This window comes from Periophthalmus magnuspinnatus, chromosome 19 (genome assembly GCF_009829125.3).
Source record: "Periophthalmus magnuspinnatus isolate fPerMag1 chromosome 19, fPerMag1.2.pri, whole genome shotgun sequence".
NCBI classification, from domain to species: Eukaryota; Metazoa; Chordata; class Actinopteri; order Gobiiformes; family Gobiidae; genus Periophthalmus; species Periophthalmus magnuspinnatus.
This window is the reverse complement of record NC_047144.1, coordinates 27106157-27120638: the sequence shown is the minus strand read 5'-3', so window position 1 is coordinate 27120638 and position 14482 is coordinate 27106157. Positions and strand designations below refer to the sequence as shown.

Below are 14482 nucleotides of genomic sequence, written 5' to 3'. Positions count from 1 at the left end.
GAGACCAAGACAGGACAGGAGGCGAAGACACACGTAGGATCCCGCAGACAACGACAGGAATGACAGAACGAAGGAACGACGACGATCACGCACCGAGTGTCTAGTCCTGACTCCTGTTATACACAGCAGGTGGTGGTGATTGTGCTGATGGGCTGCAGGTGCGTGCAGGAGGAGCCAGGAGCCCAGCCCAGATCCGGCAGGTGAGGGAGGGAAAGAGCAGGACAGGAGGAAAACTAGGAGCGGACGGTGCGGATCATGACACAGTTGCTTTTTGTGACTTTTTCTCTGGTCTCGTGAAAGAAGATTGTTGCACCATGTTGATGACCCCTGGCCTATACCTTGTTATTTTTCCATTAGCTCTGTATTGTAAATTAGCTCTCCTTAGTCACACTTTGACTGTGTATATTCTGATGTTATTACAGTATTATTATTGTGGTAACATTTGTAAAAAGTTTGATACAAAAAAGGCAAAAAAAAAAGCTAAAAAAAAATGCTATCCTGCTAGACTTAAGGCATTTGATGACATATTTTTAAATTAGAAATTAACACTAAAATTAATCTAAGGAAAATCATTATTCATTGATGGTACTGGTTTTGTTAGTCAAGATCAGTAGAAACTATTATAACTGTATTAAGAGGAAAGAAGATTTATGCAATTGCACATTGATTGCAAAATATAATGTGAAATTGCACTGCGCTTATGTACAAGTAAAGTTAATCAGCAGATGACACAAAATTTATGTCTTTGTCTCACTCTGTTTATTCCTGTTCCCCACTCTTTCCCACAAATATTTTAAAATGCTAGCCGGTGGTTGCACTGCCCTATTACCTGCCAATGTGTGCATTGTGTCTCCATGGTAACTGATGAACTGATGACCCCCAGCGTGATGTAACTGCAAAGTATCAATATATTTATCCATTTGTGCTTTCTCACAGGTGCATAAAGATTGGAGACAAGGAATGTGAGTTTAATCCATGTTTCCGGCTCATTCTGCACACTAAACTGGCCAACCCTCACTACCAGCCTGAGCTCCAGGCTCAGTGCACCCTCATCAACTTCACCGTGACCAGGGATGGGCTGGAGGAACAGCTGCTGGCCGCTGTGGTGAGCATGGAGCGGCCTGACCTCGAGCAGCTCAAGGTACTAGCACCAGTCAGCAACAGCCAAACAGGCCAATCTATTTTTATAAAGCCCCAAATCACAACAACAGTTTGCTCTTAGGGCTTAAAAAGGGGATATTTTACTCCTATGGGTTATTAATTGATAACACAACTTATATAGAGCACTATGTTACCATTTATTGCTTTGAAAATGCAAATTTTGCAGAAAAAAAACAAACATATTAACATGTTTTATAAGTTTCACTTTTGTTTTTGATGCTTTGTTTTTGAGTCTCTCTTCAGAGTGTTATAACATTAGGCAAGGCAAGTTGTATCGGACATTTTGTACACAAAGTATTTCAAAGTGCCTTACAGAATAAGAAAGGCATTGAAATCCCTATAGAACAAGTCTGAACATAAATAATCACAAATAATCATCATAAAATTATATTACAATAAGTGAGTGTTCTGCTAATGAAATTACTACACATCGCATCTGTTTTTTAAAGCTATACCATATTGTTTTGTTTTCTGCTTTTGTATATTTATGGAGAATTGTCATGCAGTAGCGTAAATAACATAGATTTATGTGCAGAGCATTGGACAAATCTTACAGCTAATCTTAATAAGGGTTCGAATAGAGCTCAGGAGAGATTGTCAAATTACTCAAGTATGCATGGATGACATCTAAAACCTCTTCAGACATGTTTTAGATGACGGAACAACTTTATAACATGGTAGAATACAAAATTTTGCATAATACCCCCTCTTTAACAATATAATTAATTTAACCAACAGGAAGTTAGAAAATCAAACAGTGAAACAGACATTGCTCAATAACAAGCAAATGGATAACTGTCACAAAACATTCCCTGTCCTTAGACCCTTCTTCTCGGCAAGGAAAACTGTGGGAAATAAAGCTTATTGAAGATACTCGCCCCTTCCCATCCCGCAGTCATTGGTTTGACAGGGGGCGGACACTTAGCAACAAGCTGTGATAACTATCACTCAAACCTATTGCTAATGCTACCAGTAGCAAGTTCGAGGAAAGAAGGTCTGTTACTATATGGCCTATATTGCATATTATTATGCATGAATATAAGAATGTTGTTTCCTCGTCAAAAACATACCTGGACTTGTGTTTTGTTTCATTCACACATTCTTGACACACAAGCCCTGCATATTTAGACTGAGTTATTCTCTCAAACAGAAAACGTTCTGTTCCACCTTGTGATGTCATGTGGTAATACAAGAAGTGCTCCACTGTGTTTTTAAGGTAATGACATTCTAATAAGAGTCAATTCTGCGTAATGTAGAACATTAAATTTTCATGCATTGTACATGTATGCCTACGGCGGAATGTTTAGCAGTTACCATGGAGACACAATGCACATATTTGCAAACACTGTCAGGGAAAAAAAACAAAAATTTAAACAACACGTTTTCAGGAACCTGTGACAAATACGAGCATTCGTGGTCCTGTTTAGGTGTTTGATTTTCAACAAAAAAGTGAGAGTGACTAACCGAAAAACTGTTGGCTAATGCTAGCTAGCTTGTGGCTGTAATATTATTTAACCCTTTAAGGACTGAGCACACTATGGGCCAGTATAGCTCACCTAGACTTTTATTCTTTTTATAGCCATAAAAATCATGTTAAACGAAGTATCAGAATTTCCTGCATTTTTTCACTACTACTTCTACTTTACACATCCATCTGTATTTTTTCTTTTATGCATCGAATAAATGACTGGGAAAATCTCTGCTTATCACCTTCGAGGGACAACTGAGGCAGATTACCGTAATGATGGTTTAAATAGCCCCGTGCCTCCGCTTTGAGACGCCGTTTGAATTTGCATGAGAGCATGACTGGTTGCGGAGTTACGCTGCTGGAAAGTCCGCAACCGCGCTCTATCGGCGACGATAGGATCCGACGCTATAGGGTTAAGAGGGACTTGTCTAACAGTACAGAATCAGCACACATGTTGTAATTCCAAATAAGCCAGTTCTTTATGGTCAGATTGTGTTAAAAATCTGAGACTTTGTTAGATCAAAGTCTAACAAAGTCTCAGACATAGCATGCCTACAGTTAGCATCACACCCCCATGGAATGTTGATGACATGAGCTGCAAAGTATCAATACATAAAAGCAGTGAATCATGATATGGCGATTTTTATCAAAATGGCAGATTGTCACTGGACTAAGATCAGTGTTCAATTTGTATTACCATATCACCCAGTCCTATACAGCACCATGGAGAGCAGTACACTCTGCTCACCCAAAAATACCAGTATCAAAAGCAGACATTTTCCCAAGTGTGTTGGCAGTGAGCACACAGCTGCCTGCAGCCCAAACCTTTTCTTCTGTGTCTGTTTCTACAAAAGTACCATGCGCTCATGCTTATTATTTTGTGAATCTTTATGATTTCTGCAGAGACCGAAATGTCCCTGTGTCTTATAGAGGATCATACATCATAGAATTTTCAGCTGATCTAACATAAAACCAGTGTGAATTTTAAGATGCTAAATACCAATCTTAGCGTTCATTAAAAAGTATTCTGACACTATAAACTGATAAAAGTATTTATACTTTGCAGTGACATCATGCTGTCAGGAATAAATACAAAATGGATTGGATTTTTAGGAGTTTGTGGTCAATATGAGCTTTCATGGTCCTGTTTAGGAGTTTGATGTTCAATAAAAACAGTGATAGTGATCAACTGAAAAAACTGTTGGCTAATGCTAGCTAGATCGTGGCTGTAATGTTATGCGTAAGACACTTGTTTAACAGTACAAATCAGCTCACAAGTTCTAAGCGGTCAGATTGTAGTGAAATAAAGTTCAGATTAAAGTCTAACAAAGCTTCAAAAAGAGTATGCTTATAGTTAGCATCACACCGCCAGAGAATGTTATTAAAATCTCAACATTATGAGATAGAAGCACATGAACGCAAGTGGGAAGTGGGAAACTCATCTTGGAAACCCGAGTTCCCAAGGACCACATGAATGCAGCAACTGCCCCTCAGTGTCACTCAGTCAGAATGTTGAGGGACATTTTTCAAATAAAATGTGATTTTTATAACCTCTATAGTTTAAAATTTTGCTGGAGGACAGGTCAGATTCTATAGTGGATATAGGATATAGCTGTTTATCTGTCAAAATACTAAACACTGGAGATGTTGTCATAGAATGGCCACGTCAGACTTTCTGTGTGCAAGAATATTTAATACTGCATAAATGTTCTATGAGACGCCGTTTATCTTTCACTCACTCTTAAGATGGATTTCCTACCCGCTACATTAAGAAGCCATGCATGATTAATAACTTCTGAAATTTGCCCAAATTGAAGTCATTGGAGTAGCTCGGTCCCTAAACTCTGTCATCTCCTCCTCAATATCAAAAAGTGTATTAGCCCAACGTCTACAATTCATCCACGAAATGATCTTGTGCTAATTATAGTACACTTTTATAACAATGTGCACTTTTTGTGTGTGTTGTGAATGTTCTAAAGTAAATACAAATAAATAAATATATAAAAAGTTTAAAACAATCTGACAATGTGGAAAATGCAATCAACCGGGAAAATTAAATTCCTGGGTGAGGCGATTTGTGCGTATCCAATCCATCAGCTGTTTAAATTGTATATAAATTGCTTGTATTTGTGTGTAGCCCTGAACTATACTTGTGGCAGTTTAGCACACTCATCTCTGTTATAGTAATTGATTAGTCTGTAGACAGTGTGGTGATTGGGTTGTCTCACTTGAAACGTGTTATTAGAGCAACAGAGGCCGTATTCACCAAAGCTGAAGAAGAATTATGATGCTATCTGAGATTCGTCTGCAGGCATTCTCACATATCTCTGACTATAAAACAACACTAAGGGGGAACTAACAATCGTTATTGGGGCTCCTAAAATAATAGGCATGAGCAAACAAACAACAGGAGCAAAGACTTTCCACGCAAATGTGTACATTAAAGGGCTCATATTACGCTATTTTCTGTTAACTTGAAAACTACTGTTTCATGACATCACAAGTTGGAACAAAGTCTTTTGGGCTTCAGACATGTAGACAAACAAAAAATAAAAGATTACTCAGACATCTGTGAATGAAGCAAAACCCTCAGGTTATGTTTTTGAGAAGGTAACAACATTCTAACATGGCTTAAACCTCACAAGAGTCAATTTAGCATAATATAGGATCTTTAATATTTAATGTAAATTGTTGGAGAACAAAAACCTACCATTTTGCAAGTCCCTTCTTCTCTGAATCTTAGCAGGGTCGGGTTTGGTTAGTACTTGGTTGGGACACCATTAGAAAAGGTGCTAAAGTGCATACTGTTGTTGTGTCCTTAAACAAGACACTTCAGCCAACTTAGTATGAATATGCTGTGTGCATCAGTGCTAATAAAGTACTTTAAAGGACTAATGCATTATTATTATTAAATATATTAGCTTCTTATTTTGTTTCAAAAAATTAATTATCATTTTGACAATTAATTTAGTTTAATTAAGTTAGTATCCATGTATGTAATATCAGTTAAGGCCCCCACTGTTTTTATAATCTTCCACATATATGATTTTTACTACCTCAACTTTTTGCTGAATGTCTCTACCATCTCTCTCCTCACTTCCTGCTACAGCTGTCAATAGGGCCTTTAGATCAGGAAAAAAAAAACTAAAAAAACAAAAAACATACTAGCTTCTATCATTTGAATAGTTTTGATGTCCCCTTTCAAAGTTCTTGGGACTGGGGAGTTCATCTACCTAGGCAGTGCAATTACTGATGAATTGTCAAAGTAGGGAAAAGTAGACAAGATCTATAGTAAAAGTTAAATATAATTGTGTTAACTGTTTTAGTAAAATGAGTAGTAGTTGCGTAGTAGCAGTTATGTACCATAGACATTTCATGAGATGGGTTGTACTCGTAGACTGTATAATAGGTAAAGTGGACAAAGGGAGTGTGACATCTCCCACAGTGTTCAGTTACAACCAAATTAAGCTCATCCAGGGTACAGTTATAGTGGCTAATCTGCTACCAGAGACCAACCATATTTGAAAATCCAAGCATGAAACCAAAGAGTGCGGCTCTCGTCACACCTCTGGTTTGGCAGGGAACAGGCGCTTAGCAATGAGGCTGTCATTCAGCTTGTTGCTAATGCTAGTGGGAGCAACCTCAGGGACGGAAGGCACCGGATTGGTCTGTAACTGATGTTTTTGATTTACAGACAAAATAGCGAAATCCCCAGGATCATGTAGAGTGTGTTAATATGAACATTTCAATAGAAGTCAATTGCAACCAGAGCTTGAAGGAACCACTCGAGCACAAGCATGCCCACTGTGACTGCTGGCTCTCCCACACATGTGCTGGCTGGACGTAGTTAAAGTCATTTGGAGAGCTCAAATACCACTGATTTCTAGTGCTCCTACAATCTCCTGGGCTGTGTTAATTTGCCTTTGTGGAAAACTAATTTTTTAACTAATGGGTAGTGTTCACATTCTAGAATTTGAGGTCATCATTTCAGATGGAGGGCAGAGAGCTTTGGGGGGTTGGATAATGGCACTCTTTGAAGACAGTGAGAAAAAAGTTGTTTACTTTTGTTTATAAATTATGACAAAGAAGGAATTGAACTTTGTGCCAGTTGGTTGTCATCCCTGTTTGTCAATGCCCAATGTTGTTAGATCTAGGACGTTAACCAAGGCCAGGACTGGTTAGTAGTTGGACTTATAAGCAAACACATTAAACAATAAATAGACTTACTTATTTGGGAGCCATACATAAAGCCATCAAACATAAAGTGCACTCTTACAGCAGTCCCAGGTTTTCAAAAACAATGAGCCAGCTTGAAAACATAACATTTAAACAGATACACCAGTCTCTCTCATGGATCTCTAATAAGAACTGGATAATATATAAATTGATGGTGTATAATACCCCCTCTTTAAAAACTCGAGTAAATGTAACATATGTATGAGTAAGTATATATCTCTCTCAAAGCCTCAATATTTATTCCACACAAACAGCATTTATTGTGGGGCATTTTTAGTGAGTTTATCAGGAGATAGAGAGGCAGTTCGTTCCCCCCCACTGCCCTCTGCCAGTACCGCAGCACTGTGGTTGTCAGCCAGCCTCTGTGCTAATGGCCCCGGCACATTGTGTACTGTGCCTGGGTATGTTGACGCTCCTCTCCTTCTGTAATAACCCCTCCATCTCCCCATGTGCACCCACTGAATGTAAATACTGTTGATGAAGTGAGAGCTACTCTAACTAAAGCACCGCAGCCTAACCACGCTTATACTGTACCAGCACAATTAGGCCAGTCACTGACAAGTCCACAGCTTCTGAAAAGTGCTGCTGTTAATCAAACCAGAGGAGATCCTGTCTCTCTGATAAGCCTATGACAAAGCTCCTCTTTAAATACTGTTTGGGTTTCGACATTGACCTAAGACAATTTGGCAAAAATGACATTACATTTCAACTTAATGAGGGGGTGTTGCACTTCTATGGGGTATTAACTGCTAACGCATAACATATTTAGGTCCCCATGTTACTTTTTATTGTTTCAAAAATGCTATATTTGCCAAAAAAACAAAGTATAAACATGTTTAACCCTTTAAGCCTAGACTTTTATTATTTTTAGTCATAAAAATCATGTTAAAGGACATATCATAATGTACTGCATTTTTTTCACACAACTACCTTTTACATATCCATCCGTATTTTTCCTTTGACGCATTGAATAACTGACTGGTCATTTTCGAGGGACAATGTAAGTAGATTACCGTAATGACAGTAAAATATTTAAAATAAAATCTCTGCTTTGACATGCCATTTGAATTTACATGATAGCACAATTCATTGCAGTTACAGTAACTGGCGACGATAGCTTCAGCCACAATAGGGTTAATAAGTTTCATTTTTTGTTTTTGACGTTCTGAGCCTCCCCTCCCTTTGTTCCCCATACTAAGTCACTCCCCCTTCAGAGTGCTATCACAACACATTCCATGAATGAAACTACTGCACATTGCATCAGGTTTGTAAAGTGTATTGTTTTGTGTCATGATTTCATACATTTATGGAAAGTGGCGGTGTGGGAGCATAGGTGGTGTAGACTTTTGGGCTGAGCCTTGTACAGGCTTGGACTGCCAACCAGAAGGAAAGTTCAAATAGGGCCTTGGAGAGATGGCTACATTACTCAAATATGCCTGTTTTTGATGAGAGAAAAATACTCTGCCTGGCCAAAAAAAAATTTGTCACCTGGATTTAAAATAAATATGTACGAGCCTCATCCAGTTGGTCAGATCTAGGTTCAGCAACAGTATGTGCTCAAAGAATGTGGTCAGCTGACTACATGAATATACCGAATAACCAGCTTAATCCATCAATGGATTTTTTTTCCCCCCTGATGGCACGGGCATATTCCAAGTTGGCAATGCCAAGATTCATTGGCTTCAAATAGTGGAAGAGTGGTTCAGCGAGCATGAGACATCATTTTCACACATGGATTGACCACCACAGAGTCCAGACTTTAACCCCATTGAGAATCTTCGGGATGTGCTGGAGAAGGAAAAATGAATGTAACACTGGATGGAACAAAATCTTGTGGCATTGCAGAAGCACAGCGAATGCGTGCCATAATCAAAGCTAAAGATGGTCCATGAAATGAGTGTGTGACCTTTTTTTTTTTTTTTGGTCGTGACTTTTTTTTTGGCCAGTGTATTATATCATGGTAGAAAGCTCCAAAAGGTTGATTTTGTATAATACCTCCACTTTAAAGATGTAATGTGTAACTTTTCTGGAGTCCGCCAATTTCTTCTCTCCGTGGATGTGTTATGACATTTCACAGGAGTTTTTTTCCAGGTATTTCTTCACAAAGAGGTGGCTTACCTGATCTCCAGTGTTTTGAGTGCAGAAAAGTAGAAAAGTAATTTAAAATGTGACGCCCAAATCTACTTAATCAAGTCTGTCAAGTCAAAACCTTAAATCAAGACCCATACTTTTATACTCCACCCTGCCAGTGTCAAGAACAGGTCTGATATTAGGGAACAACTGTCATAGTTTATTTCTCAAATTTTTATTTTATTTTTTTTCTCAAATCAGCATTTTTAATCAAGAGCTCCCCAGCAAAGTTATTTTAAGTCTTTCTGTCCCTTCAGCCACATCCACCCAAGAAGTACAATGCCATTTAATGAGGCTTATCATTTTAATTACCACTCCACTGTGTCTGCAAAGGCTAGGCAACTCTGCTCTCACCACTCTGCCCCAAATGCGCCTCTCAATAGCGTTTTGTTGGTGGTAAACAAGCGGCACTGATAACAATGATGGTCCTGATAGCGCAAATTGGCTGAAGCGCTTTGTATCTGTCAAATGACTGGCTGCCATTGTAACCTTAATGAGTTTAGCGCTGGATGACGAGCAGGTGAAAGAGCACGTATTTGGCGGGGAACTACGCCGGCTAAGGAGCTTAAAATGTCAGATTAGCTTTTTTTTGCTAGATGCACAGGGAATTGCCATACATAACCTCCTGCAATACCCGTGTCACCTGTGCCTCTGCTCTGTGTGTATGTCTGCCAGTCCGCGCACACATTTAAAGGGACCTATATTATGACATTTTCTGACCTATGTTATAATGGTAAATGGTCACATTTTCAAATAGCACTTTTCCACTCAAAGCGCTTTACATTAAGAAACCACTCACCCACTCACTCATTCACACACACATTAATATACCAATGTACACAGCCATTGCAGGCGAGATAGGTTAAGTGTCTTGCCCAAAGACACAACAATAGCATTGATCTGTAGATCAGTGGCTCTACCAATTATGTTTTTGTTTAGAGTGGGATTTGTAACCTCCAACTTTCAGATCAGTGGACAAATACTCACCAACTGAGCTACTGTTAACCCCACATGTTGTTTCCTCATCAAAAAGCGTACCTGGAGTTGTGTTTTGTTTCTTTCACACGTTTAACACACAAATCTTGCATATTTAGACTGTGTTCTTCCCTCAAATGGGAAACACTCTGTTCCACTTTATGATGTTATGTGGTAATACGGGAAGTGCTCCACTCTGTTTTTAAAATCCATACACCTTCACTAGAATCATTTGGATAATTTCAGCCCTGGAATTATCAATTATCTACTGAACTAAAGGTAAAAGTTAGCTGTTGACTTGAAAATTACCACTTAACACATAACATCACAAGGTGGAACAGATCATTTTGAGCTTTGGAGATGTAGACAGACTAATAATAAAGGGTTACTCAAACATGTGTGATTGAAACAAAACACAACTCTGCATATGTTTTTGAGGAGGGAACATTAAAACATGGCTTAAAGCTCACAAAAATCAATTTTGCGTAATACAGGACCTTTAATGAGTTCAGTGTTGGATGACGAGCGCACAGTTGTCGTAAGTAAGGTAGCTTAAAATGTCAGTTTAGTGTTTTTTGGTAGGTGCACAGGGACTCCTGTAATATCCATGTCACCTGTGCCTCTGTTGTGTGTGTCTTTCTGCCAATCCGCACACACTTAATGCCCCAAAATGCTTCACTCCCCAAATAATTTTAACAGGGCTGCGCTGGCGCATAATCATTTTACCAAAAAATTGGTAGATGTAATTTTTCATTTGAATCTCGATGATGGCTTTGTGCTGGCTAGGTAATAGTTTTTGGGGTTTTTTTTTCCAAGCAGACTAATTGTGGGTAGAATGAGCTAGAGGAGAGCTGGTGGTTAAGAGGGGTCTACTGATTGGTCTGGTTGAGCCTGTTTGAATGTGGAGCTGGGTTAAGGAGAAATTCTCATTTAATTTGCATGGCCTGCACCCTGTGGTTATTTTTGTGTGTTATTACATTATACTTGAACTGATATTAACTGTATGTTGCGTGCACTTAGGGCTGTACCAAAAAGCAAATGTAAACTTACTGATAAGGCAAGTGCATGTTAATCGATAGGCCTTGATCCTGTGGCAGTAAGAGTGCGTGGTTCTAAGGAGGAGTCACCACTCTCTTATTGAAAGCTCTGAGTCAGAGCCACAGTCTCTCCTGACGTGTTCTCACGTTCAAATTAATTCCAAACTTTAAATCTTAACTTACCTGGAATCGGTTCTATCAACACGAAATTAAAACTGTAGTGATGCTGACACCCTGTTCTTTATGCCTGAAGTCCACCTGTCTATGTTTTCAAAAACATGGAAGAAGATCAAATCAAAAATTGAGATCGATCAATATGGAAAAAAACAATCATGATCCCCCCCCCCCCATCACCCACCTCTACCTGTGCCCTTACAGTTTTAAGACAGGTATTACCATCACAACTGAACCTGGGTTGCCAGTGCCTTAACTTGCAGATTGACACACAAGTTCACAAGTTTTTTCTCATTCTCACTACATGGACAGGTCATGCCTCATGTGAAAGCTCAGGATCCCCAGAATTCACCTGTTGCAGAGGCTGCACTAGCACCGATTAATTAATGATTGGCTGCAGGTGCTGGGGTTTACGTAGTGACGATTCAAGATCAGAGGGAAGCCCTGCATTAAAGGATTTCTACATTTCTCCAAAAATGACAACCCAAATGCGTCTTTAGTAGTACACAACAACAGTGTGCACTAGAGCCACTGCTGCCCCACTGTCACACACCTGGTATTCCCAGCAGTCTCCTATCCAATAGTAACAAAGCTCAACCCTGTTCAGTTTCAGACCAATATATTACCATTGACAAGTATGGCCACATAGCTTCTGATGCTCAAAAATGGCAACCCAAAGTGAGAAGCTCATTCTTATTTCTAATTGGATAATCATCTTGAGAATCAAAAATGCCCCACAAAACATTTTACATGTGTGTTTTTTTTTTTTTTAAATCACAATGCATTGCTATCCAAGAACATGTTTGCTTCACGTTTGACACACAGTTAAACAAAAACAAAACAAAAACTATAACTATCAAAGGCCCCATATCATGCAAAATTGACTCTTGTGACCTTTAAGCCATGTTAGATTGTTGTTACCTCATCAAACACATACCCGGAGCTGTATTTTTTTTCATCCACACATGTTTGAGTAATCCTTTATTTTGAGTCTGTCAGCATCTCCAGAGTTGACAATGCGCTGTTTCACCTTGTGATGTCATGAAGTGGTAGCTTACAAGTTAACTTTTACCTTTTATATTTTATTCCATACAAATTCTAGGGCTGAAATCATCCAAATGATTCTAGTGAAGGTGTACAGAGTTTAAAAACACAGTGGACCCTTTGCAGTATTACCACATGACATCATAAGATGGAACTGAGTGTTTTCCTTTATAGAGAAGAACTGAGCCTAAATATGCACAACTTGTGTGTTAAACATGTGTGAAACAAAGCACAACTCCCGATATGTTTTTGATGAGGAAACAACATTACATCATAGATAAGAAAAGAGAGTAATATGGGCCCTAACATGAACAGTGATTTTGAGTAACTTTTTAGAACAGAACAATAACCAAATTTGTCATGTTGTGTTTTTACACCAGAAGCTGTGTAAAATGTAACAATCTGTGTGATTACAATTATTACCCATTAACCTTGAGCCACTCTTCAGTTCATTGATTCAGCTGCCAAACTCCCTGCCATATTTGCCAACCATTTGCTTGTAAAAAAAAAAAAAAAAAAAGATTATATTTTTGGCAATCTCAGTTCTAATTACTGTTTTAAAGCAGAGCTTTTAGCCATATTTCCCTTCTCATTTACCCTCTCAAAGCTGTATTTGGAGTGATGCGTGCATGTTTGAGCAAAAATCATTTATTTTCAAGACGCCATTTTGCTGATCCACCCCGTTTTCATCCACACGGTATATGCCCACCGATCTGTACTTACTGTACCTATTCTCCTTTTATGTTCTTAATCAGTGATATGCGTAAGTTTCGTCAACATTGCATTGTCATTTTGGTACAAATGGGGGAAAAAAAATTCACGACTCGCTAACATGATCTGCAGCTATCCATAGAAGGTGCTGACAACTACAGCTATTGTAATGACATTTATAGCTCATATTGGTCACCACAGTTTTGTAACGCAGAAGTCAGCGGACTTGTTTTTTTATTAAGTCATTTTAGGTGAATATTGCGATTTCAAATTTCCAAATAACATATGATCTATGGGTGTCATAGATTTTAACTATATAGCAGGATCAAGCACAGTATGTCTGCTTTAAGTTTGTTGCAGCATTTCTCTTTCCATTGTCATGTACTGCAGCTGTTACGTCTTGTGGCCATTAGCTGCTGGCGTTGTACACTCAGAAATATTCATAATTCAATCATATCTTGAGCAGAAGGTGCAGTGTTCCCTTAATGTTCGGAGCTGATAAACACTCAATATTATTATAGCGCTATACAGAACAAGTCGGCTTTGTTTCTGATTTACAAACAGCCCAGTGTTGTTGTGTGGCCATATCTGTTACACAAATTGTTTTTCTGTATTTGTGTTCTTGTGTAAATTCAAATCTCCTTTGGGAATCAGTGATCAAATGAGATTTATTCTCAGTAAATAGACTTATTGGAGTGTGCTCATGGCTAGGTTGAAAGGAAAAAAGTTCTGGATAATAGAGAATAATACACGTTTTCATATTTACTGGTCCTATTTCACGCAAAATTGACTCTTGCAAGGTTTAAGCCATGTTAAAATGTTGTTACCTCATCAAAAACATATCCAGAGTTGTGTTTAGATTCATTCACACGTTTGATTAATTCTTTATTATTAGTCTGTCTAAATATCCAAACCTCAAAATGCTCTGTTCCACCTTGTCATGTCGGTAGTTTACATCTGGTCATGTAAAGGAGGTAGTTTAATGCCATACTGGGGAATATTCCAGACAAAGAAATAATATAAGTGGAAGAAAATGTAAATATAGACAAGTAGTGCTGGTGGACCGTCACTATTAAAGTCACATTGCACCTTTCATCAAAGAAGGGCTATTAAACTTCTGTGGGGTATTAATTGTTAACATATTTAGATCAACATGTTACCTTTTATTTTTTTGAAAATGCTGTATAAAAACAACTTATTCTATTGTTTAATAAGTATTAATTTAGGTTTTGACGCTCTGAGCCCCCACGCTAAGGCACTCCCCCTTCAGAGCACTATCACAACACAAACAGCATGCATCCCGCTAAAGAAACTACTGCACATGGCTTCAGGTTTGTGAAGTTGTAATGTGTTGTGTTGCATACTGCTCTTAAATCACCATTGGACAGAATCGTACAGCTAACAGTAAGGAGGGTTTGAATAGGACTCCGGAGAGATCGCTAGATTACTCAAACCTTCATGGATAACATCTAAAACCACTAAACTCCAAAAAGTCGATTTTGCATAATACCTCCTTCTTTAAGTGTCAACTTTAATCATATTTTGA

At 38.4% G+C, this 14482-nt stretch overlaps 1 protein-coding gene across 2 annotated transcripts in view; it reads left to right on the top strand.

Annotated features, from left to right (window-relative positions):
• Window positions 1-14482, top strand: part of dnah9 (dynein, axonemal, heavy chain 9) — a 612810-nt gene that overhangs the window by 370402 nt on the left and 227926 nt on the right. For both annotated transcript variants that reach the window (XM_033984465.1, XM_033984463.1), the window contains exon 63: window positions 937-1141. In XM_033984465.1, the coding sequence (XP_033840356.1) occupies window positions 937-1141 (205 nt within the window). The remainder of the gene's footprint in view (window positions 1-936; window positions 1142-14482) is intronic.